At 42.3% G+C, this 23,682-nt stretch overlaps 1 protein-coding gene across 4 annotated transcripts in view; it reads left to right on the top strand.

Annotated features, from left to right (window-relative positions):
- TTK (TTK protein kinase) overlaps positions 1-23,682 on the top strand; it is a 63,188-nt gene that overhangs the window by 26,305 nt on the left and 13,201 nt on the right. For all 4 annotated transcript variants that reach the window (XM_019496891.2, XM_006270432.4, XM_019496890.2 and 1 more), the window contains exons 5-16: positions 850-993; positions 2,460-2,568; positions 2,650-2,725; positions 2,836-2,930; positions 7,628-7,727; positions 10,479-10,605; positions 12,566-12,744; positions 12,989-13,125; positions 15,379-15,505; positions 16,927-17,019; positions 20,770-20,927; positions 21,024-21,175. In XM_019496891.2, the coding sequence (XP_019352436.1) occupies positions 850-993; positions 2,460-2,568; positions 2,650-2,725; positions 2,836-2,930; positions 7,628-7,727; positions 10,479-10,605; positions 12,566-12,744; positions 12,989-13,125; positions 15,379-15,505; positions 16,927-17,019; positions 20,770-20,927; positions 21,024-21,175 (1,497 nt within the window). The remainder of the gene's footprint in view (positions 1-849; positions 994-2,459; positions 2,569-2,649; positions 2,726-2,835; positions 2,931-7,627; positions 7,728-10,478; positions 10,606-12,565; positions 12,745-12,988; positions 13,126-15,378; positions 15,506-16,926; positions 17,020-20,769; positions 20,928-21,023; positions 21,176-23,682) is intronic.

The following is a 23,682-nucleotide window of genomic DNA, read 5'->3' on the forward strand; positions in this document are numbered from 1 at the left end:
GATTTCCTCCCTTTTTCCTTTTTTTGTTCTTTTCTGTGCTTTGAGGGCAAGATGCTTTGCCTCAAAACAGGCTGCTGCTTTGAGTTTGCAGTGCCACTGGGGTCAGTTGGAAGGTGGGTCCTCCCAACTCTTGATGTCAGCATTCGTGTTCTTGAGGTATGCCTTCAATGTGTCCTTGTGGCATTTCTTTTGGCCACAACAAGATCTCCGGCAGTTACTAAAGTGGGAGTAGAGCTCTTGTTTTGGGAGCTGAGAGTTGGGTATCTGTACACAATATTTTGTCCAGTGAAATTGGTGTTTGAGGATTACCAACTCAATGCTCGTAACACTGGCTTCAACAAGGATGCTGGTGTTTGTGCGGTGATCTTCTCATTTGGTGTGGAGAATTTTCCAGAGGTGTTGGTGATAACTCTTCAGGCTCTTGAGATGATGACAGGTTATCTGCAATTCACATCTGTAGAGGAGTGTGGGGATGATGACTGCATTGTAGACATGGATCATGGTGTCTTTCGGGAGATCACGATGAATCAAGACAAACTCTATCACCCTGTATGTGGCATGCCACATGTTCAGATTTAAAGCTTGATAGGACACTTGTATAGCTGGTTTCTACACTTTTTTTTTTTTCCAAGCAACAATTTAATTATCCCAAAAAATTAGCCAACGATCCATATTTTGCCTGTGTATTGGGTCTAAATTTATTGTGCAATTAAACAATTTAATTTTAAAATGGATGTAACAAGGGTCAGGGGCCTTTAATAGTATTTTTCAAATTAAGAACATTATCTTTTTAATACAGCTCTTCATCCCTGTTTAACTAAATTTCTAATTTTCTGGTGTTTTTACTAGGAAATTTAAAGAAGTGCAAACAGCTTCTTCAAAAAGCTGTTGAATGCTGTGCAGTTCCACCAGAGATGCTGGAAGTTGCTCTGCAAAATTTGTATTGTCAGAAACGGCAGCTGCTTTCAGATGAAGAGAAAGAGAACTTTGCAGGTCAGCACAGTTTGAGTATTTTAAACTTACTGAATGTATATATGCATTTTATTTTCTGGTGATGCAATAGCAGGATAGAGTTGCAAGGAAGTTTTTGTGTATAAGCTGATGGACTAGGATTTAAGATTTGTGTTCTGTTCTCAAATTTAGTCAGCTAGGCTTACGTAACTTTGGACAACTTGCTTAATCTACACTAATTCTCCATTCCTTGTTGCCATCCATGACATGGGAATAGTATTATTCTAGCTCTCGGGTGATTTGAGGATAGAATCCATTAATGATACTGAGGCTGCAGATACAGCACGTTTTTTGAAGTGCTTCTCCAGAAGTATGATCATCTTTATACTAGTATAAAAGGCAAGCATACGGACCTGTGTATCTGAAAAACCACTCTAAAACTGGACCAAAAGTGTACCAGGAGGAATTATTTTACACCTATATACTTGCTGCCATACAACGGACTGTAACAAGGGAGCTGGTCAGTTTTCGGGCATCGTGACTGCTGATGATTGTTTTACACTGGACCCATGGAAGTATCAATTGGTTATGAGAAGATTTGGGATGTCAAAACTTTTATGGTGTCTGGACCCTGACTGTAGAACTTCCTACTAGAAGAGATAGGAATTATTACTAACTTAAGTGTTCAGGATTAAAGTCTTCCCTATAGACCTGTCTATCACTTCAGTAATTTTCATATGGCACAAACCAAACGGCTGGATCAAATAACCAGTACTCGGCACTGGCCTTAGGCTCCATAAGACCTGGATTGGAATGCTCAAAAAACCTATAATTTAAAAACTGAATTTAATTTCTGTTTCCTGTATCTGTACCCAATAAAGTTTTGTTACGCACATCGGAGTGAACGGGGAAATGGGCACACTGGTATATGAGCCTCACGTCTGTAGCTCTATTCAGTCTTCCACTTGGGGTGGTAGTCTGCTTAGTGCAGACATTTTTGCTGGTACTTCCATAATCTAGTGGCTAATGGAGGTACAGTAAAATCTCTACTATCTGGAATTTAAGTAACTGGAGATTCCATTGAGCGGAATTTCCGGCCGACTGCACATGGAGGCGGGGTGGGGGAAAGCTTGCATGTGGCCGTGGCTACCACCACTCTGCCACCCCCCACTCCGTGTGCAGCCACCACCCTTCCGCCCCCCCCTCCCCCCCATTATCTGAAAACCCCTGCTGGGTGTTTTCACATCACTGAAACTTTTGTAAAACTGGCAATTCCCTTGCCCTGGGGATGCTGGATAACAGATTTTACTGTACTTGTATTTGGAGAACTGGTTAGATGCCTATTCTGCATGCTGCAATAACTTTCGTTGCTGTACAAGGTGATTAGCCCTAGTTATAGTGAAGATCATATGTCCATAGCTTTGGCTATTACCTGAGTTGCATTATTTTGAAATTAATGCATCATGTGATAATCTCAGAATAATTCACATTCATTTACTTACTTACAGCGTCAGGCTCGCAAGAATCCGGACTACAAACCATGCTTGGAAGTTACAGGACTAGGAAAAAAAGTGATTCTGGTGACATTTCTGGGAATTTCAGCAGACATTCTCTTGGGTAACAACTTTATTCTTTTTATTCAAGGCTTTCTTCAACAGTGGCCAAGAATTATAGTTTGTGTGGTTTTTTTGTTTTTAGGGAGAACAACTCTCAAGAGCTTGATGCAGTCTTTGGTGGCCACAATCCTTTAAAGCAGTTAAACAAGATTAATCAGGTGGAAACTTTTTGAATGCTTAAAGTTTAATGTCACTTTTTTTGGTCCTCACATGTTGTGAAAATTAATATTTCACATCTTGATAATTTCCTATTTGTTTAAATATTTAGGTTGGCCCATTTGGGAGAGTTCCTATTAACTTAGTAACAGATGTTGATGATGTGAAGATGATGGAAGTTCCAGTTACAGCTAGTGTTACAAAGAGGTATAGTTATGTACTTTCCTACAGCAGGGCTAATTCTTTAAAGATAATGCTGTTATAGGGTAATACAATGGAAAACCAGTATCTAGGGTGTAAAACTTGTTCTAAACTTGGGGGTATTTGGTGCCTTTTATATTACTGAAAATCTCTTTAAGATTGCCGCTTTAACTCTACAAAAAGTTTTGTTTGTCAAACTAGACATTGAGTTTTTTTGCTCGTTATAATCTGCCTGCCATTTGATAGCCACAAGTAACTCTGGAGTTCTTCAAGAGAAGACTGGACGTTCATCTTGCTGGGGTCACATGACCTCAGTTGTCTTTCCTGCCTAGTGTAGGGGGGCTAGACCTCATGATCTTGCGAGGTCCCTTCCAGCCCTTACAATCTATGAGACGTCTAGATTTGCCTAATTGTGGGTCTCAAAGATAGGATGCAAACAAGTTGTGTTTTTTTTTTTCTATTTTATTTTGAGCAAATAATTCTTATACTATCTTTGACAGCTTACACTACAGCTGTCAAAGCTGGCAGTAATCTGTTTTCATTTTTAATATGTTTAAATGTTAAATAAAATGATGATATGGGTAACATAAGAAATATAAAATCACCTTGGGAGTGGTGATAAACTTGGTAGTCATATCTGTGCAGTTATCCCTGTTGACACTGCATTTGTCACTAACTGCTACCTAGTGTTACAAAAGGGGTACAGCTATGTTGAAGGCGGGCAAAATACGGCCCATGGGCCAGATCTGGCCTGCCAGGCCATTCTATCTGGACTGTGAGGCCCCTAAAAAGTTAAAATTTTAATCTGCCCCTGGCTGCCCGTCAAAGATAACAGGAGCCAGAGGCAGTAGGACCCAGGGAGAGCCGGTGGCAGAACTGAACAGCCACAGAAGGCCTGGCCTTGCCCCCCCGCCAGCCTCCCCCCACCCCAAGCCTCAGCCTGGGACTGTTTCTGCCTCCCTGCACCAAAGGAAATACAGATAAGAAGGAGGGGGGAGGGAGGCAGGGGTGATTGTAGATGATTGCCGCAGTCCTCGGGGCCAGCCAGGCCCGATTTATGTGGTCCTGGTGCTGCAGCTGGGAACCATGTGGTGCTGGAGGCTGGCTGGCAGGCAGGCGGGGAGCAAGTGGGGAAATGGCTGCGGTGGGGGGAAGGAGCAGCGAGCAGGCGTGCAGAGCACAGTGACAGCCAGGCAGGAATGTGGGGCCTGCGCTGGTGCCTCAGGCCCAGAGCGGGGCAGCAGGAGAGTGGGGCTGGGCTACCAGAGATTCTGTGGAGCTGGGCTGGCTCCCTTTTCTCCCTGCTTAAGCAGAACAGCTTGGCTCCATAGAGCCTCTGGTAGCCTGGACCCCATGCTCCTGCCATCCTACTCTGGGCCCCACTGGCGCTGGCCCCAGTGCTCTGGGGCAGGCCCGTGCTCCTGCCTGGCTGTCGCTACACTCTATGCGCCTGCTCACTGCCCCTTTCCCTTACCTGCCACAGCCATTTTCCTTCTCTCCTTCTGCCCACCGTGCTTCGGCACCATGTGGTTCCCAGGTGTAGTGCTGGGACTGTAGGAGCAGCTGGGAAGTAGTGCCAGTGCAGCCTGGGGGAGAAGGGGAGAGGGACAGGGATGGGGCAGCAGCAGGAAAGTGGCAGATGGGGAGGTGGGGGGGCAAGTGGGAGCATGGGGCCCGTGCCAGTGCCCCAGGACCAGGAGCATAGAGTGCAGGGACACAGAGCCCGGGCTTGCGGGAGTGCTGGCAGGGGCTCTGCCTGCTGCGGGGGGCGGGGCAGACAAGCTGTGGGCAAACCCTCCCCCTCCACACCACAACCCTCCCCAGCTACCCACCCCCCCACAAAACCCATACCCACACACCAAGAATAACACTTCATTTTAAGCTATTATACTATCACTTCTATGTAAACTACACAAATACATGTAAATCAGGACAAAACTTTTTTGAAATGAATCTGTGAATGTGTAGTACGTATTTGATTTTTAGAATATAATTTGGCATTTTTCTGGTTCAGAGTTGGCAAAACCCCTTGCTGAAAGGGGTAATTCCATGGGGCAAGGGGCGAGACTTCTAATGGCAAAAGTCAGGGGTTAGGGGTGGGACTTCCTGTCCCAAATTGGTAATTAGGGGCTGGGGCACCTGTCAAGGAGTGGGGCTACCCATGTGGCCCTCGATGGCTTCCCAAAACTTGGTAAGTGGCCCTCTGCCCGAAGTAATTGCCTGCCCCTGAGCTACCTGCCGAGGACAACACTTCATTCTTGAGCTTCATCCCCCAAGTATATTCCCTCTGTCCACTGCCATGGCTTAGGGTTTGGACAGATATTATATTTTAAATATTTCAAAGACTGCTGCATTTTGAAGCACTTAAAAATCAAGTACATCAGCTGCAAGCAGAAAGAGCTCCTGCACTGGAGAACTCTAAATTACTGCAATGGCATGTAGCTGTGTGCTCTCTATGCAAGAGGCTTGTTATAGGGTTGCTCACTCCTGCATATCAACATCTTTCTCTGTGTTCCCCTTCCCTAACCTCCTTGGTTTGAAGTATATCTACCCATGCCCATAACTTCTTCCTTTTATTTTGGCTTTCTGCTCTTTGCCAATCTGGGAAGTGTATCTATAGTGTGGTCACATGGAGCACGTTCAGATGAACCCACATGTGCCTCTTGCCACCCCTCCTGAGCAGTTTGCCCCCACACCTTAACCATACCCACCCAGATCCCACCACCCCACTCCTGCAAACCCCACTTCCTCCCATCACACACTCGTGGCCAGCTTCCAGACAGGATGAGACTTCTAGCTCCCCCTGGCTACAGATCTAGGAGGATCTGGGCCCCAAGTGGCACAATTTGCCCCACACCAAAGTGCATGTCTGTCACAAAAATCCCCGGCTCAAATTTGCCGCTCCTGTTTGAGCTGCTGCAAGCTCATATGCTTGCATGTGTGGATGCATCCATGGAGTGCAATCATGTGTGGAACCCTGGGGGTGTGCAGATTGTGTGGTATACCACACAACTTTTTTTTTTCCTCCAATTAAAAAGAAATGAGGAGCTTTACTAATAGGCTTGGGACCTTCAATTTATTCAGTTTAAAATCCAAGCAAAAACAAATGCAACTTTTATTGGATGGTACATTAATTTGTTACTTCATATATTATGTATGAAACCCCATAGACTAGGCAAAAATAATCAAAAGGCATTCTATTAGTCCCATAGTCATTTTAATTAAATGTACATCTGTTTTATGAATCTGAAAATCTAGTCTTCTTGAGAATCTTGACAGTGCATCCACTGCTTCACTGAGACCTATTTCGACACCTGAGTTAATGTTTCTAGCTAGAGTTGAAAACAGTCTGCTGGGCTGTGAAAGAAGAGCAAATGGAGCAGACTTGCAGAATAAAGGATAGCTTGATTAGTGGAACCATTAGCAAACATTAAAAAGAGAGAAGGTTGTTAATACCTATGGAACATAGAGTTTAGAAGGGTTCAAGTAGGTTGTAATGAGCCAGGACCTCAGTTGACTCCTTACTTTTGCCTGAATAAAAGTGCTGCTGTCGCTGCCAGGCAGTTGCGTTTAAACTTGGGGTAGAAGAGGAATCAAACGGGATGTGAAACAACACCACTATGTTCCCTTGATCTGCCCTGGTGCAATACACGTTTGCTAAGCATTTCACTCCTTTAGAAGCTTTGAGCTCCAATACTACATTTGGCCCTTCAATTGCTGTTCATCTAAGGGATTCTGAGACCCGCCTCTACTTATGAGGGCATTTCTTGGGGTCACCTACACTAACATACGTTTGTGGAGAATTTCCCAAATATTAGGGAAATGACATCTTTAAAATTAAAAAAAAATACTAGTAAGTGTTGTCTACATACATGCTTGCATTCCCCCTTGAGTTTTATGTAACTTGACACTGAGCAAAAATGGTAGAGACAGTGCGTGGTGGGTTGAGAATTTAACTAACTTCCTATATTTAACAAAATACTTGCCCCCACGCACAAAGGCAGTTCAGTATTTAGTACTGCTGCTTAACTGGTTGTGCACAAAGGAGTACTGTGTCCAGGTTTGGGTCCCCCACTGCAGAAAGGATGTGGACAAGTTGGAGAGAGTTCAGCAGAGAGCAAGGAAAATGGTTCAGGGGCTGGGGTGCACAACTTCTGAGGAGAGGCTGAGGGAACTGGGCTGCTTATCTGCAGGAGAGAAGATTGAGGAGGGATTTGATAGCAGTCTTTAACTACCCGAAGTGTGGTTTCAAAGAGGATGGAGCTCAACTGTTCTCAGTGGTGGCAGATGACATCAAGGACCAGTGGTCTCAAGTTACAGCAAGGGAAGTTTAGGTTAGATATTAGGAAAATCTTTTGCACTAGGGAAGTGGTGAAGCACTGGAATAAGCTACCTAGAAAGGTGGTGGAATCTCCATCCTTGAACATTTAAGGCCCAGCTTTGCAAAGCCCCAGCTGGAATGACCTAGTTGGGGATGTTCCTGCTCTGAGCAGGGGGTTGGGCTGGATGGCTGCCTGAGGTTCCTTCCAGCCCTAGTTTTTCTATGATTTCTGTGATACTCAGAGAATTCTGTTTCTGGCTTCATAGATGTAAAATGTTTCCCTTCTGCCTGAAGGGCAAGTTAGTTTGAAAAAAGGTGATTTTTAAACCTAGATATTTTGAAGTCTGTTGTGTCTCTAACCTTTCGTTTTGTTTCTATGCAGGCAGGTATCCAGCTCCAAATGCACAAATTTGATTGTTCCTTTTACAATGCATGAACCAAAATCTTGTGGTGGTGATTCACACGAACTGGGAGATCTAAAGGTAACATAAGTAAATTGTAACAAGAAACTCTGGACAATAGATAAGCATGTTTTGGATGAGATGCAGAAAAGCTAGAAAAGAATTCTTATGGGGGGGGGATTGACCCCTAAGCTTATATTGCAGGGGAAAGGTGCAGTACTTTTTTTATTTTGACTATTGCTTACAAAATGACTATTGAATCCTTGTATTATAAGCTTGCTCCTTTTCAGTAACATTTAAGGATCATGATGCATTCAAATGATACAGATTTCATTTTTTTTTTTTCTAAAATAAGATACCCATTTATCACTTGCTTAAAATGGCTTATTAGGGACAAATACACTTGTCCCTTGTCACAGATTCACCCCAAAACTGAGTTGCCTTTTGGGGTTTATCTTGTGGCATTCATGGATAGTTCCAAAATTTGGTTTACTCCTGTATTGTTTAGGCTCTATTTGAAGCTAGTGTGGAACTGGGTTCAACTTTTGTCATTTCAATAACTATATATTATGGTGTTTGATATAAATGTACTTCAGTAATTTCATGATATATTTAGTGTATATACCCAAGGCATTGACTACTTGTAATGGGGGAAATAGACTCCTCTTTAGCAAAGCATCTGAGAGAAGTGGCCTCTCTGACTCATGAGCAAGCATCCAGGTTTGACATTTGCAATGGAAAAATGTTGTTGTTGGGTGTTTTTGTTCTTTTCCCTTTTTTAAAAGAGAAAATCCATGAGAATCCATGGCCCCCCTTCAAAGTGAAGTACAATAAAAGCTTCACTATCTGGCATGAGTGGGGTAAGAGGGAGTGCCAGTTATCTAATCATTCTGTTTATCGAAATAACTGGGATATGTGTAGGAGCTGGCACCCCTCCCTGTGCCCCCTGGATGAGCATGGGACGAGCCCTCTGTCCCATGTCCTGCCTCGGCTTTGTAGGGCCTGGTGGGGCGGGTGTGGGGGCTCCATCCCCTCCAGCCTGAAAGCGCAGCTGAGGCTGGCCCTGCTTCAGCCCTTGGCTCTGGTGCGGGGCTGGGAAAATTCTGGTTAATAGAGTATTCTGGTTAATAAAATGCTGGTTAACACAGCTTTTACTGCATGCCAGAATGCACATTTTAAATTAACAAATTACTTAATTACTGGACTCATAAGATCCCTTTATCATAGGAGTCTGGCCTTGCGGTCCTTGAAGCTGTAAACTGGCTTTCTGCAGAAACTGTGTTCTGATTCTAAACTGAAATTTATGGTCTCTGAACCATGCCTTGCATCTTCAGAATGGGAGTATATCAAATTGGGCCTGTTCTGGGAATAGTAGGGGTACTGCTTTACCAAGTGACTTCCCTAAACCCTTGGTGAACACCTGTGTGAACAAGGAGTATTTTAAGTGGCTGCCAGCTATTTTCCATTTCAGATAGTGGCATCTTGCTAGCAGCAGGCTGTATTGTAGGGTAAGTTCTTGCTTCCCTGCTCACCTTGGGGGTCTTCAAGAGGAAGCTGGACAGATATTTGGCTGGGATGATATGACCCCGGCACCTCTTCTCACGCAGTGCCGGGGGTCAGACCTGATGACCTGTTTAGGTCCCTTCCGACCCCAAGTACTATGATATTATAATAAAGGCAGAGCAAGATAAGGGCTTAATTGAGGTCTGCTTGCTCAAGTAGAAGAACTATAGTATCCTGCCTCTTGACTTTCCTTCTGAAATTAGTTTTTGTGCCCATACTGAATATGGCAGGCACCGTTCATTTACAGTAAAAGTTCTGTTAACCAGCATCTTACAAGCTGGCATGCTCCACTAACCGGCATGGCAGCTTGTAAGGTAAAGTGAAACTGGAAGTGCCCACTGTGGCACTTCTGGTTTCTCCGAGCCCCCATGGCCCCAGGCAAAGCAGCCTGCGCTGCCGAGCCCCCTGGCCCAGGGGCATAACAGGCTGTGCAGGGCCCGCCTCCCTGTCCCGCAGGGCCCATGGGAGGGGTGGTAAAGCAGCGGGAAGCCCCAGATGTGGCGGGAGAAGCAGTGGCCCAGGCCACTCAGTTAACTGGCATATTTTGTTATCCGGCATCTCCCATTCCCAGGGGATGCCGGGTAACAGAGCTTGTACTGTACTTAAATTTGTTGGAGTGCCCACAGTTTACAAGCTTTATTATGAACAGATTGCACTGTATTCTTCAAAGGTGCTGAGTACACTGCAGTTTTCAACTTCATGGGAGTTGTACATGAAAATTGGGCTACTGTTTCTTGTGAAAAGTCATGATAATAAGATGGGGGCTAAAGTGCAGGCAAAGTGATGGCCAAGTTTGATAAGTAGGATCTTTAAGCAAACTAAATGCAGCTTTCTGTCTTATTTGGTCAGTTCTTAACTTTATTTTCAGTGTTTATGCCCTTCTCTACATATATAGAGGAGCTGTTTTCCCATGGGACGAGAGAGAAAGAAAATGCTGTTCTTGGTGTAAATAAAGTAATGTGCAGAGGTACTCAAGAAATATACCAAATTAAGTTACTAGTGTAATATAGCTAAGAATTGGAGTAGCTTAAGTTATTTTTAGTATGGTTACCAAACCTCAAAACAGCATACCAGAAACAAAATATCTTAACACTGTAGCAGAAAGATTATACCTATGGAGTCTTCAAAATGTTTGAAGAAATACTGGAGCTAATGTGAGTGTTTGTTTTTCCCCCGTGTCAGATGGCTAATTTGCTGTAATGAGGAAATTACTTTAAAATATTGTTTGGGCTCTTTCTTCTCATGCTTTAAACATTTTTTTTTCTTCAGTTTTTACAGGACAAAAACTTTGTCCAATCACAGTTGTTGGATGAAGAGAGTATAGAAACTGCAACTGCTTCCACTGTAACCCTAAAAAATAAAACGGGTTCAAGTCTTGCAACAAAAAGAAAAGAAGGTAACAGTATTGATAATTCCTACATTGTTACGAACGCAGGTCAGCTGTTCTGCCTTCAATAATCTCTTCAATAGTCCAAGATTACCGTTTTTTGGATTAAGAAAAGCACTTATAAAAAGTTGTTCCTTTTCTCCATCATCCCATTTAAAAAATAAAAAAAGTTAAGTTGCATTTTGCATGCTGTAGTAATGTTGAGAACTGAAGCTTGATGTCCTGCCATCTCGACTACTTGTGTCTAGCACAGCCGCTCAGTACATTGTAATCCCACTCCAAAGACATTTCTGAGTGCCTTGACCAGCCTTTCTATAAATCCCTATTCCCTTCCCCATGGGACTTCAATATAGTGCTCGCTGGCCTGTTGGACTTTCCTTCCGTCACCTGTGGATGAAGACTGCCTTTGTTTTCTGTTAATAGCTTTCCCTGGCTATTCCATTAATAGCTCACTCCTGTTTATCTATTAGGGGAATAAAGGTATTTCAATCCCTCATGACAGGCCTATTTTATTCTTTCTTCAGGGTGGAGTTGGCCACTAGATATTACCTAAGTTAGTTTTGTCCAGGGTTGCCTCACAGTTCCATGTTTAATCAATTTAGTCATGTAGCAGTTTTCTCCCAAATCTCATTCCTTGCCAGTCCAAAGCAAGGCCTTGACAAGATCAAAAGCTCTTTAGTTATCAAGACCTGCTGTCTTTCCCCATCTTCTCTGCTGTATTATTATTGTTAGCTGTGTTGTTGCAGTTTGTTTCTTTTTTTTTCTTGAAGACTGAAGCAAAACAGCCATTGAACATCTCTGCCTTCTTTTTCTCTTCTGTTCTAATAGCTCATGCTGGCTATTAAGCAGTGGATTCTTGGGCTATTGTTTCTGTCCAATGTATTTAGACAACCCCTCCTCATTGTCTGGTAACTTCCTTTATGAGGTTCAGCTCTATTTTTATCTTTGCTTTCCTGACTTTTTTTCTTTGCGAGTTCTTGCTATTTCTTGATAACAGGAAGGGCAAGTCACTAGATAATCATGTTTCTTTGATTTTTGGGGCATTTAAAGAAGCTCCTTGAGTAACCACACAAGTCTCCTACCATTCTTATGTTTCTACCATGTTGGAATAGCTTTCTGCTCCATTTCCCATACTATGCCACTTAGAAACTGCCAGTCCTTCTTTATCCTCTGGTCTGTCTTCTCATGGGGGCTACATACTATTTTTCCAAGTCCATTAAAATCTGCCCTTTTGAAGTCCAGTGTCTTTATTTTGCTAATGCCAGACTTTCCTTTTCTTAGAATCATAAAGTCTGTTATGCCCCATAGTCTCTTCCTCTGAAGTTTTACAATCACATGTATACTCTCAAGCAATTCTTCCTTATTGCTGTGAACAAAATAACATAGTTAAATCCCCTAATCATATCTTCAATTTCCTGGAACTGAAACTTTATTCTCCACACAAGTTAGGAACTTGCTTGATGTTTTGTTTGGCTGTAATCTTCCAGCAGATATTAGGGAAGGTAAAATTCTGCTTATTTAGTACCATCTTATTTTTTGGATAATATTGTTACTTCTTTCAAGAGTGCCTTGTCAACCCTTTTTTTCACCCTAACTTAGCAAAGCCACACTTGCTAAGTATTCTAATGAAGGAAAGGACTGGAGTAGCGCACTGGTCCAGTAGAATAATTATAGTAATAACCCAAGTTTGTGTGTTGTGGTTTGTTTTTTGCTTGGTGGAAACAGATGTACCTGCAAGTGGACTGTAACAAATGTGGAATGTTTTACCCTTGTTTTTTAAGTAGAATAGCTATGAAAAAATCTCCTGAGACTCCCCCTAAATCCTCTGCACTAACTTTTATTTGGGGTATATGATGAAACGAAATTATTATAGCCTTTTCCTACAGTTCCTATCTGAATCTCTTTTAAAACATATGATTAGGTTAAAATCATTTTTTCTTTTGTTTAAATTAAAAAATGCATATTTCAGAAATCAAAGTGCAGTATCAGGGGTCAAAGATGCCAGAGCTGAAATGCATGGAAAGTCACCAGCAACAGTCTGGTTCCACTGGAAGTGAAAGAGAACAAGAGGAACAGTTAAAACTAAATTGTGTTATGCCTGGAAGAAAACGAACAATTCAAGTGGGGAATCATAGGAGCTATGCAGAGGTAACTTACTTTTATTGTTTTTGCTCAAGTGGGTATAAAATGTGTTGGCTCCATTTAGCTTAGTTATCTAGGTGTGTCTTTTGTTTTGTTCCCCCCTGGTACTCTAATATAGCGGTTAAATGTAACAGTATACCCCTGATCTTGCCTGTGAGAAGCTACTCATTTCCTGCTGAAAAGTGGGAGTCTTGGTCAGTCTTTCTCTGCCTGAAAAGTTTGAATTAACAGCCTGTTTTGCTATTGTTAGGGAAAACCATCAAGTTTTGAACAGCCTGCCCTTCCCATTTCAAAAGGATTATCACCACCAGAAGCTGTTCCTAAAAGAAATGATCCAGCATTTATTTGTGGAACCCCAAGCAACACACTGAATGATTATATGTCTTGGTAACTACTTTTTTTTTTTTTTTGTTTGATCAGTTTCTGTGTTTTGTGTAACATTGTTCATTAAATATTTTATTAGTTGCTTAGTTTAGCACTTAAGTTCCAGATTCTTAAGAGCTAGAAAGACACCTGTGCAGTTAGTGCTTGATGCCAAGTACCATGTTATAAGATTCGTAATTAACTAGGCTAATAAATTTACTAGCTTTCAATGTCAAATTTGAGGCTTCAGTACTCTTTAAATGGGGAATTGCTACACGTACTTAAGTGTTGGTCTCTAATCACTAATGGAGAGTATTTGTCTTGAACTTTTTTCATTTTGTAACTATTTGGGTAAAAGGCCCTAGTCTGCTTGAACAATTAACCTGAATCTGTTTCCCTACAAAAGCAGTGTTGTAGACATTTTAAGTTTCCTTTTTGGAATCATGACATCTTGACTGCTCTTTAGAGGCAGGAAAGAAAGAAGAAATGCAGAAGGTGGAAGACATGAGTAGTCAGAGGCTGGAGAGAGATAAGTCTGATATTTTTAATCTCTAGAGGATGCTCCTATTCAAAATGTGGAATTATACCCAGGATTCTGAAGTCTCAAAAGTCCTCTTGCTGTAAAAACCCATTGGCAAAGTACACATCTAGTTTCTTCCTTCCTTCCATATAAAAGAAAACGGCCTCCCAATGCTAGTAATTATTAATTTGGGTAATAAAGATCTGTGCTGTGAAACCCTGCTTCATTATTTGTGTGGGTCAACTAAAGCTTCCATAATAAACTTGGAGATAATTATATGGAAAAATCCCCTATATTTAACATGAAGCTCATGTTTATAAAGCCACGCAAAGTAGGAAATATCAGTTTAAGGTTGCCCATGAAACCTTTAATGTGGCCTGTTTGTGGATATTATATTGTGCTTTTTAATTACACAATTGCATTATTTTTCACAGGACCATTGTCTAATTCATTGCAAAGGATGAGCAGTACATTAGGAATGGTGCTGAATTGAGGCTGTTTTCTGCAGGGTTCCTAATTTTACTTGTAAAAATTAGAAGATGTGTAGGTACTGAAACACAGGACTGCAGAAAGTGCAGTTGGTTTTGTTGACAATCAACTAATTTTACATCCTAGAGAAATGGATATCATCCTTGCTCCCTGTGTTATGCTGTGCAAATTGCTTAATTGGAGCTCTGTGCAGATGGCCAGTACTTGTGGGAGCTAAATACAAATATGCTGAGTTCCTGCAGTTGCAGCTGGTGAAACCAGCTCTTTGACCATGTTAAATATGTAAGATTTGTATAGTACTTGTCATGCACAAACTCCAAAAAACACAGGTCCAACATGTTGCAAGTCAGGCACGCGCAATTAGTGGACACTTATTCAGTTCTGTCTTATTCTCAATTGTCCCCCACTTGTATTAAAATGAAGATATCTTGCCTCACTGGCATACTCTGAAGACCATAATTTGGAAATATCAGTGAATACAACATGATACTGTGGAGGAAGACTGATAAAGCTAATGGGGAAACTAATACTGTAGTAGTGCAGGGTTTGAATAGCTTGCAATTTGACTAACAGAGCTATCTTTGTATGTCACATTGTGTAACTAATTTCTGTGTACATTATCTGTCCTGTGCACTAAATGAGCCAGTCTTAATTTTGGCATTTCCCAACTTCTGAATCCTTGCTTACTGCAAGTTTAATATTCTTTTAAATGTAGTCATACTTGGCTATATGCAGAATAGGCAAGGCCTTAAAAGGTCCTTACTTTTTATTTTGGTGTCCAAAATTTGAACCTGGGTTTCCAAATTTAAGCACTAGCTTAATCTTGTTCACTTTCTTTGTACCAAGAGGGAACTAATATTTGTAAAAGCTTGGGAGCAGGAAAGCAGATTCCATCAGAGAATTTTTCTCTGAGCCTGGGCAGAGTTATGGTACCAGCTTTCTTTTCCAACTTTTGCAGAGATTGAGATTGGTACCTCAGGTGTTTTGGTATAGTTAAATATTTATGAAATACTTGTAAAGACTTTTTATTTTTGAATTACTTTAAGTGCTTAAGAGGTAGATAAGTACAATGAGGTTTGAGAGCATATATCTATAATTCTCATAATGAAAGGTAGCATAAATACAGTAGTAACACAGCCATTTGGTAACTGATTGGGTAAACTGTGATAAATCTAGGTTCTTCAGATTGCAACATGTATTGGAATAAGTTCATACTTCAAAAATTAAATTGATTCCAGACTCTTTTTTTTTTTCCCCACCCCCCTCAGTTTCAGAACACCAGTTGTAAAGAGTGACTTCCCACCAGCGAATCAGTTTTCCACTCCATACAACCAACTTCCTTATTTTCAGCCATGTACACCAGCAACTCCATTTCAAAACCAGTTTGGCTTACAGGTAATGTAAAATGATTTCTTGAAGTTTTTTTATAAATTTTCCCAAGAGTTTTTCCAGCCTTCCATAGTGATTCAAAATAAACGACTTTTATGGAGGTTGGTGGGCACGGGCTTAAGGATTTGTGTCTAAAATTGGTCTATAAACCATCTTCTGGATAAATGTGGAGGCAACACTTAGGCTGCTGTTACTGTTTTACCAAAATATACATTGCTGCTTAGTTTATGGCTTGAAGAGTTTACTTAAGAATGGCAAGAAATCAGCTTTTTATTTTTTCTGAAGTAAGTCAATCAACTTTTAGAAGCCTAAATGTTTTAAAGGTGATGGGGACTTTTATTTATATACCTCTGGGAATTAGTTTTTCAAACGTGAGTCAAGTGTAAAACAGTTCTGTAGAGTCTAGAGACTTTGGTAGTATTTAGACATCTAATTCCAGTATTTCTGCTACTGTCACTAGCTATTAGAATCAATGACTAATATACAGGGAAGTACCAAATCTCCTCTTTCTTGATGGAACTCCTTATTCTGCCATTATTTACTAGAGTAATTTTTTTATGATTGACTGATGGAGACTGTACTGCTAGACTGTGAGTACACTAGAGCAAACCTCAGATCTCTGCTGAGAAATAAACCCTACCTATTTGTGTGCACCCAAGGCTACATATTGGTGCAGATGGCTTGTAGTGGGATGGGGGATGTACTCAGGCCTGTTCAAGCCACCTGTGCTCCCTAACTTCTAGGCTTTGGCCCTAAGAGAGTGAGAATAAATAGCCAAGACTTATTTCTAATTGTGCTTCTGTATGTTCTGTTGACATGGCTGTAGAGATCCATTACTGTTCATTGGTAGGCAATCCCACTCCTTGTTTGGGGCCAAGAGCTGAGCTTGACTTCTCACTTGGCCAGTTCCCTGGACACGGTCCCATTACTGTAGGTTCTGTTTTTTGTCTGTTAGGCATTTTTTCCGAGTCCTATTAAGACAGCTGTGCTGTATGGGGCAGAAGGGGGGAAGAGGAAACCATGATAGGCTAAGTTAGACAAGATGGGGGAGTGGAAGAATGGAGGGGAAACTATAATGAAGTAGACGGAGGAAGAACAAAAAAAGAAAAGAGTAAAGACGGTGCTAGACAGTACTGTCCACTAAGATTACAATAAATGTGAGAGGAAGGAAAACATGGAAAACCACAATCTCTTAAACTTGCTGAATTCAAGTGAATTGGTAAAACATATTACTTTAAAGCAATTATCTTTATTCCTTAAATGCAAACAGTTGGGTATTGCCATGTTGGGAGAAGTCACACAGGTATATTTCATTCTGACTAGCAAACTGTCCTCATTTATTAAGTGCTGGGTGAATTTTTCAAGTATCTATCGGATTCCATTGCAGATGTGAAAATTATTTTCATTCTGTTTTTTTATGTATTCAGGTTTCAGCTTCTATACCTTCAAATGAATGCATTGCCATTAAAGGGAGAGTATACACCATATTAAAGCAAATAGGTAGTGGAGGTTCAAGTAAGGTAAGATTATTTTTTAACTTTTAAGACTAACAAAAGTCAAATACACCAACTCACATTTTGAGTCATGGTGTCAGATATAGCTCATGTGCTAGAGTAGCCTGCACAAAGTATTTAAATAATCCATATAACAAATATTTTAAGAAACTTCAGTGCAAGTGAAAATTTAGCTTCTAGCCTTCATGGGAATGACCCTTTATGCAAGTCTCTATGGAAAATAAGAGTGGGACAAATATGAAGAATGTAGCAGGAAAATGTATCAATATGTACTTGGAGCCAGTGGTGTTTTGCCAAAGACTAAGTAAGTGAAGTTGCTAATTTGGTGATGCACATCATGTTCCTGGGATCTCTCAAGTGTATTTTTAACTTTTTGTAGCAGCAGTGTGTTGGATAATGTGGTCCTTCTGCTTTACCTGTGGCAGATTAGGGTGTTATGTCAGGGCTGACTGTAAAGTTTTGCTAGGAAGTTAGACGTTGAATTTGTATGGGATGGTTTGGATAGGGATGACTGCCTCAGGCAGGGGGTTAGACTATGTAACCTCTTATCCCTTCCAGACTTACTTCTCTGATTGTAGTTCCCTTCTCCTGTAGACTCTGACAGAAACCAGCTACCTCCCAGTCGAGTACTCTTTACCAGTTGTGGTTCCTCCAAGGCTGAAAACAGATGTAATTTTTGCTGTATCAGCTGTGCTGGGATGTGTCCCAGCACAGTGGATATGACTAGTCAGCCTCCCCATATTAGTCTACCTGTGGCTGCAGGCCAGTCACCATTGTTCTTCAGGTTCAGACCTCTTCTGTTCCAGGGACTTCAGGGGCCCAGTCCTGTGGGGCAGTGGCCCTGAGTGCTGTGCCCTAATCTGTGGCATGGCAGCTTGAAAACACCATGGGAATCCCCTGCAAGGGATTCCTGGGACTTGCATGTTATATTATGATGCCCTGCCCCAGGGTGCATGTTTGCAAGTAGGCAATCATTTGGGGTCCCTCCACTTGCAGACACATGTCTTTGGATTACAGCACAACAGTTTGAAAGCACATTCTGTGAAACTGCTGCAGGGAAAAATTTTATTTTATTATTTTTCCTGGGGTGCCCAAGACAAACCTGGAGGGGTGGGAGGGAAGAATGACTCTTCTGGAAGAGCTCTAAAACCTGGATTCAGCCTGTGACTTAGACTCTACCTCTGGAGTGTCCCTTTGGATTTGGGAACTGGGACTGTAGCTCCTGCCCCCCTGTCTGGCTCTTGATCCCCCAGTTCCCTCTTGCCCTCCCTTGGTGGCCTACTAAGCTAGACTGCCTATGACCTGGTCATTGCAGCCTTGCTTCCATCCTTCACCTATTGCAGCGATGACATAGCCTGTGACCATGATTTACTTTTGCTCTGATATCTGTCTGCCTCTAAGCAGTGATAGATGGAACGTGAAGATGTTTAGTAGTAAAGAGCTTGTGTAGAAGGAGGGAGTCACTTAGCTGAAAGAAGGACTAGTTTATAACAAGGATGTCCAACTGGTAGCCATGTTTAATGTGTGGCTTGCAGGCCCTGGAAGCTGCCTCTTCTGCCCATTTGGGGGCGGGGGGTAGGGTTAGGGTCAGACAACCTGGCTATAGAAATTCTGAAATTGATCACAGTTTTGGTTAAGCCATGAGTCATTCCACTTAGTTCTGGTGGCAGCACACTAACTAGTCCCCTCCCATCATATACAAAAATATGTATAATTTTTCCCTCAGTGTCTGCTGGGGCCTTGCCCAAAGATGATTGGTAACAAGTCCTCCCCTATCTCTCCTCACCTTCCCCCCCCCCCCCCCCCCCAAAGGCATATAGGGGTTGAGCATACATGAAGAACAAAAAGTGAAATTGGATGCCATGGTTTTTATATTTACTCTGAGGTGCTTGCAGGGATATGTATTGACTAAAAATAATTTACAATATCCAAATCAGTAGAGAAATATTCTATTTTTAAATTCTCCTTTTAAATTGATTTGCTGAAGATCCTGCAGAGGAAAATCAGTTTGATCTGATACTAGAATTTCTTTTAATCCTAGCAAAGAGCTCAGTCTACTAGATCATGCAGATCCTTGTGCTGAATAGGAGTGAGAATATTTTAAAGCTGGCTTTCCCTGACTACCACCCCAGGCTCTTAAACTTAACCTTACTCAGTTTTATGATAGTTTCATATTGCACTTACGTATTTCATCACTTGCAGAAAATTATTTCTCAATGGGATATGTAAATCATTGTTTTTAAGTTGAAACCTCCTCGCAAATTTAACTGGGCGTGTTATGTACTTGAAGTTGGCAAAATTTGCATTTAACCTTAAAGTTAGAACATGCTCATGTTCTCATGCTGCAATTACCATGCCCAGGTGTTTTAAGAGATTCCTTTTCTTTAAAACTGCTAAAGGGGAAGTGCAGGGATACAGTCTTAAAAACAAACTTAAACTCTATTGGCAACTTCTCATTTTTATTTTAGGATTTTTTTTTTGGACTGGCCTTGCCTCTGCACAGGAAAGTGTCTATATAACTTATCTACATTTCATGTGCTCTTAATAAAGATTTCAAAGCTATTTTAGATTTGGCTTACACTTATGACTGTGGGCATTGTGTACCACCATTCAGAGATTTATGTTCACCAGAGGACCCAAACTATTATGCAGGGAACAGCGTAGGTTTTGGCTACTGACAAATTGGCAAGATTTGAATTTTGATTTTTATCTTATGTAAATTGAAAGCTTAAGGGAATCAATGAACTTCGGTAGGTCAGAGGGAATAAATGGAAAGTAGGAAATGGAATAAGTAATATGGATTAATAATAAGTAATATGAACAGATGACTAGGGAGGAGTACAGAAATATTGCTTGGGCATGAAGGGGTCAAATCAGGAAGGCCAAAGTGCAATTGGAGTTGCAGCAAGCAAGGGATATGAAGGGGGTCTAAGAGAACAAGAGGAAGGCCAGGGAACTTGTGGGCCCCTTACTGAATGGGGGAAGCAACCTAGTGATAAATGGTGAGGAAAAGGCTGAAGTACTCAGTGCCTTTTTTACCTTGGTCTTCACAGGCAAGGTCAGCTCCCAGACTACTGTGCCAGGCAGCACAATTTGGGCAGCAGTTGAGCAGCCCTCAGTAATGAACTACTCATGGACCTGTTCACATCCAGCTTTTCTGAATAGTCCCTGTGGCCAGATGCAATGCATCCAAGGGTGCTGAGGGAGTTGGCTGATGTGATGGCAGAGCCCCTGGACATTATCTTTTGAAAACTTGTGGCAATTGAAGGAGGTTCCAGACAATTGGAAACGGGCAAATATAGTGTCTGTCTTTTAAAAACAAAAAAACCCCCAAAACTACAGAGCAGTCAGCCTCACTTCAGTCCCTGGAAAAATCATGGAACAGGTCCTCAAAGAATTAATTTCTAAGCACTTGGAGAAGAAAGTGATTTAAGAACAATCAGTGTGGATTCACCAAGGGCAAGTATGTAAATGGCCACTTTCATACAAAGTAGACACTTAAACCAAGGTGATACTGACTGTAGGACTGTGCTACCCTCTGATTCCCTTGGAAATACGTATTTCAAATGAAAGTCAAAAGTAGCGTGGGGCCTTTATGGGGAAATGTTTTTGTATATCCTCTGTAAAATGAAGATGTGCTGCTTCATCTACCAAACAAGGCTGTCTGCTTGTGCAAGGTTTGGTGATAGAGCACCAGTAAGTGAACCAATATTGGAAATATGTAATAAAGTCCTTTCTGTCTGTGTTTTGTTACAGGTGTTTCAGGTACTAAATGAAAAGAAGCATCTGTATGCCGTCAAATATGTGAATCTAAAAGAAGCTGATCAGCAAACGGTTGATAGCTATAAGAATGAAATTGCTCATTTGAATAAACTGCAGCAACATAGTGACAAGATCATCAGACTTTATGACTAGTGAGTATATGTTACACTCATTAATAGCTTTCAAAATGTTGCTTAAAGCGGTTACTTTAAAAGTTTAACCTCAGTGTAACTATATTTTATTTTTAGTGAAATTGCTGAACAGCATATCTACATGGTAATGGAATGTGGAAATATTGATTTAAATAGCTGGCTTAAAAAGAAAAAGAATATTGATCCATGGGAAAGAAAGAGCTACTGGAAAAACATGTTGGAAGCTGTTCACACAATCCATGAGCACGGTACAGTAAGATCTCCCTTATCTGGCACGAGTGGAGAATGCCGGGTGCTGACAACGTAAAAATGCTGGTTATGTAAAAATACTGGAGCCAGAGAGGGGGGAGGAAGGGCTTGCACATGGTGGCAGTGGTGTGTGTTGGGGGGGCGGCGTTGCATGCAGGGGGGAGGGGGATGGTGGTGGTGTGGGTGGCAGTGCCAGGTGTTTGCTTGTGATGGTGCGGAGTGGTGGATGGCAGCTGCAAGACGGCGGTGGCGCAGTGCCGGTTACTAGAGTATGCCAGCTATTAGAATGACAGAAAACAGGGATTTTTATCATATTTCTAGGGTTTAGTGTATACTGCTTGTGATGCAGATTAAATAGATGTTTCATAGATTTCATAGACATTAGGGCTGGAAGGGACCTCGGAAGATCATCGAGTCCAGCCCCCCGCCCAAAGGGCAGGAAGTCAGCTGGGGTCATAGGATCCCAGCAAGATAAGCATCCGGTCTCATCTTGAAGGTGTTCAATGAAGGCGCTTGAACAACCTCCGGTGGCAGGCTGTTCCAGACCTTGGGGGCTCGGACAGTAAAGAAATTCTTCCTTATGTCCAGCCTGAAATGATCTTGTAGTAGTTTGTGACCATTCGACCTCGTCATCCCTTGGGGCGCTCTGGTGAACAAAGATACTGGTGGTCACCCCTGATAAACTTATAGGTGGCCATCAGATCACCCCTGAGCCTGCGCTTTTCCAGGCTAAAGAGCCCCAGAGCTCTCAGCCTGTCATCGTAGGGTCTGCTTCCCTGACCTCTGATCATGCGCGTGGCTCTTCTCTGGACTCTCTCAAGCTTCTCCACATCCTTTTTGAATTGTGGAGCCCAAAACTGGACGCAGTACTCCAGCTGCGGCCTCACTAAGGCCGAGTACAGGGGGAGAATGAAGTCCCGGGATTTGCTTGAGATGCATCTATGGATGCAAGCCAGCGTTTTGGTCGCTTTACTAGCCGCAGCATCGCATTGCAGGCTCATGTTCATCTTGTGGTCAATGATGACCCCCAAGTCTCTTTCTTGCATAGTGCTAACCAACATAGCACTGCCGAGCCTATAAGGATGCTGCGGGTTTTTTTTCCCCAAGGTGGAGAACCTTGCATTTATCGGCATTGAACACCATCAGATTCTCGTCCGCCCACTTGCTGAGCCTGTCCAGGTCAGCCTGGATCACCCGCCTGTCTTCTGGTGTGGATGCTTTGCCCCAAAGTTTGGTGTCATCGGCGAACTTGGCCAGTCCGCTTCTGACTCCAGTGTCCACATCATTAATGAAGATGTTGAACATGTTGTTGGTTTGAAGGGCTACTGCTATCTGTTCTGTTGGAAGTTTGATTGGCTTTTTAAAAACGTAGTTTCATGACCGAATATGTGACTTCTATATTTCTTTTATCAGATACCAGAAGTATACTTTACTTCCAGATCCTTTTGCAGGAAGCTAAAGTATCCAAATAGTCTTTTTTTTTGTGTAACTTGCTCAGATGCACAGTCAATGATTTCAACCTAAAGTGTTAGGTTTTGTACAAGACTAAGATACAGGACTTGGGAGTAGTGTCACAGGCTCAGGAGATCTTCCTGGCATCTGATGCCCCCCAGTTGTCAGACCTGCTTGCCCAAGTTCTGAGGCTTCACTTTTACCTCCTCTCTCTCACATGTCACACCTGGATCTTAAATTCTCTTAACTTGGGAGGCCTTTTCCTGGGTGCCCTTCCTCTGTGTACACTCCTCAGAACTCCTCGGCCCCAAACTCTGGGGTGGATTTCCCCTTCAAGATGGTTGCAGTTGTGGCTATTAGAGCAATAATTGTGACATCCTGCTACCCCCATAGTCATGCCCAGCTTCTGGGCCCCGCCTCACCTCACCCTCTGAGGCTCTGGGCCCCTAGCCCTGATCTTGTGTGGCAGCCTGGGCAGCTTGCATGCTGCTCTGTCCCTGGGGTCTCTGACCCTTGCTAGGTGGCTCTATAGTGGGTGTCTCTCGGGTACCCCTGTGGCCTTCAAACTGCCCCCATAGCTGCTCCTGGTCCACCAGGGGCTCCTGGCTCCTGTTACAAGTAGATGGTTTTTTTTTAATAGTTGGAGTGATGAAGTAGTTGTGATGGTTCAGGAAACATGCAAGAGGCAAGGATTGTAGCAGGTGATGTTTTATTGGACCAACCGCATGGTTGGGATTGACTTTAGGCAAGTTTTCAAATGCACCAGAATGAATGATCACAGAAAAACATTAAGGACAAAAACACCACAAATGTATGTAGGACAACACTTTTTTTTCCACAGAACAACCACTCACTTTTTGACTTCACTATTCTCGGGCTCAAGGGAAACTTATAGAGCACCTGCAGAAGGTGCACCTGAGAACAAAAATTCATGAGCTGGCTGGACATTAGGAGTCAAGAACTCCTGCTAATCTTTGTTTATCATTACTTTACAGGAGATGATGACCCTTTTTCCTTCATGAAAGGTCTTGATCCTTCTGCTCTTTACTCCTGG

Source organism: Alligator mississippiensis, chromosome 1 (assembly GCF_030867095.1).
Source record: "Alligator mississippiensis isolate rAllMis1 chromosome 1, rAllMis1, whole genome shotgun sequence".
Classification (NCBI taxonomy): Eukaryota; Metazoa; Chordata; order Crocodylia; family Alligatoridae; genus Alligator; species Alligator mississippiensis.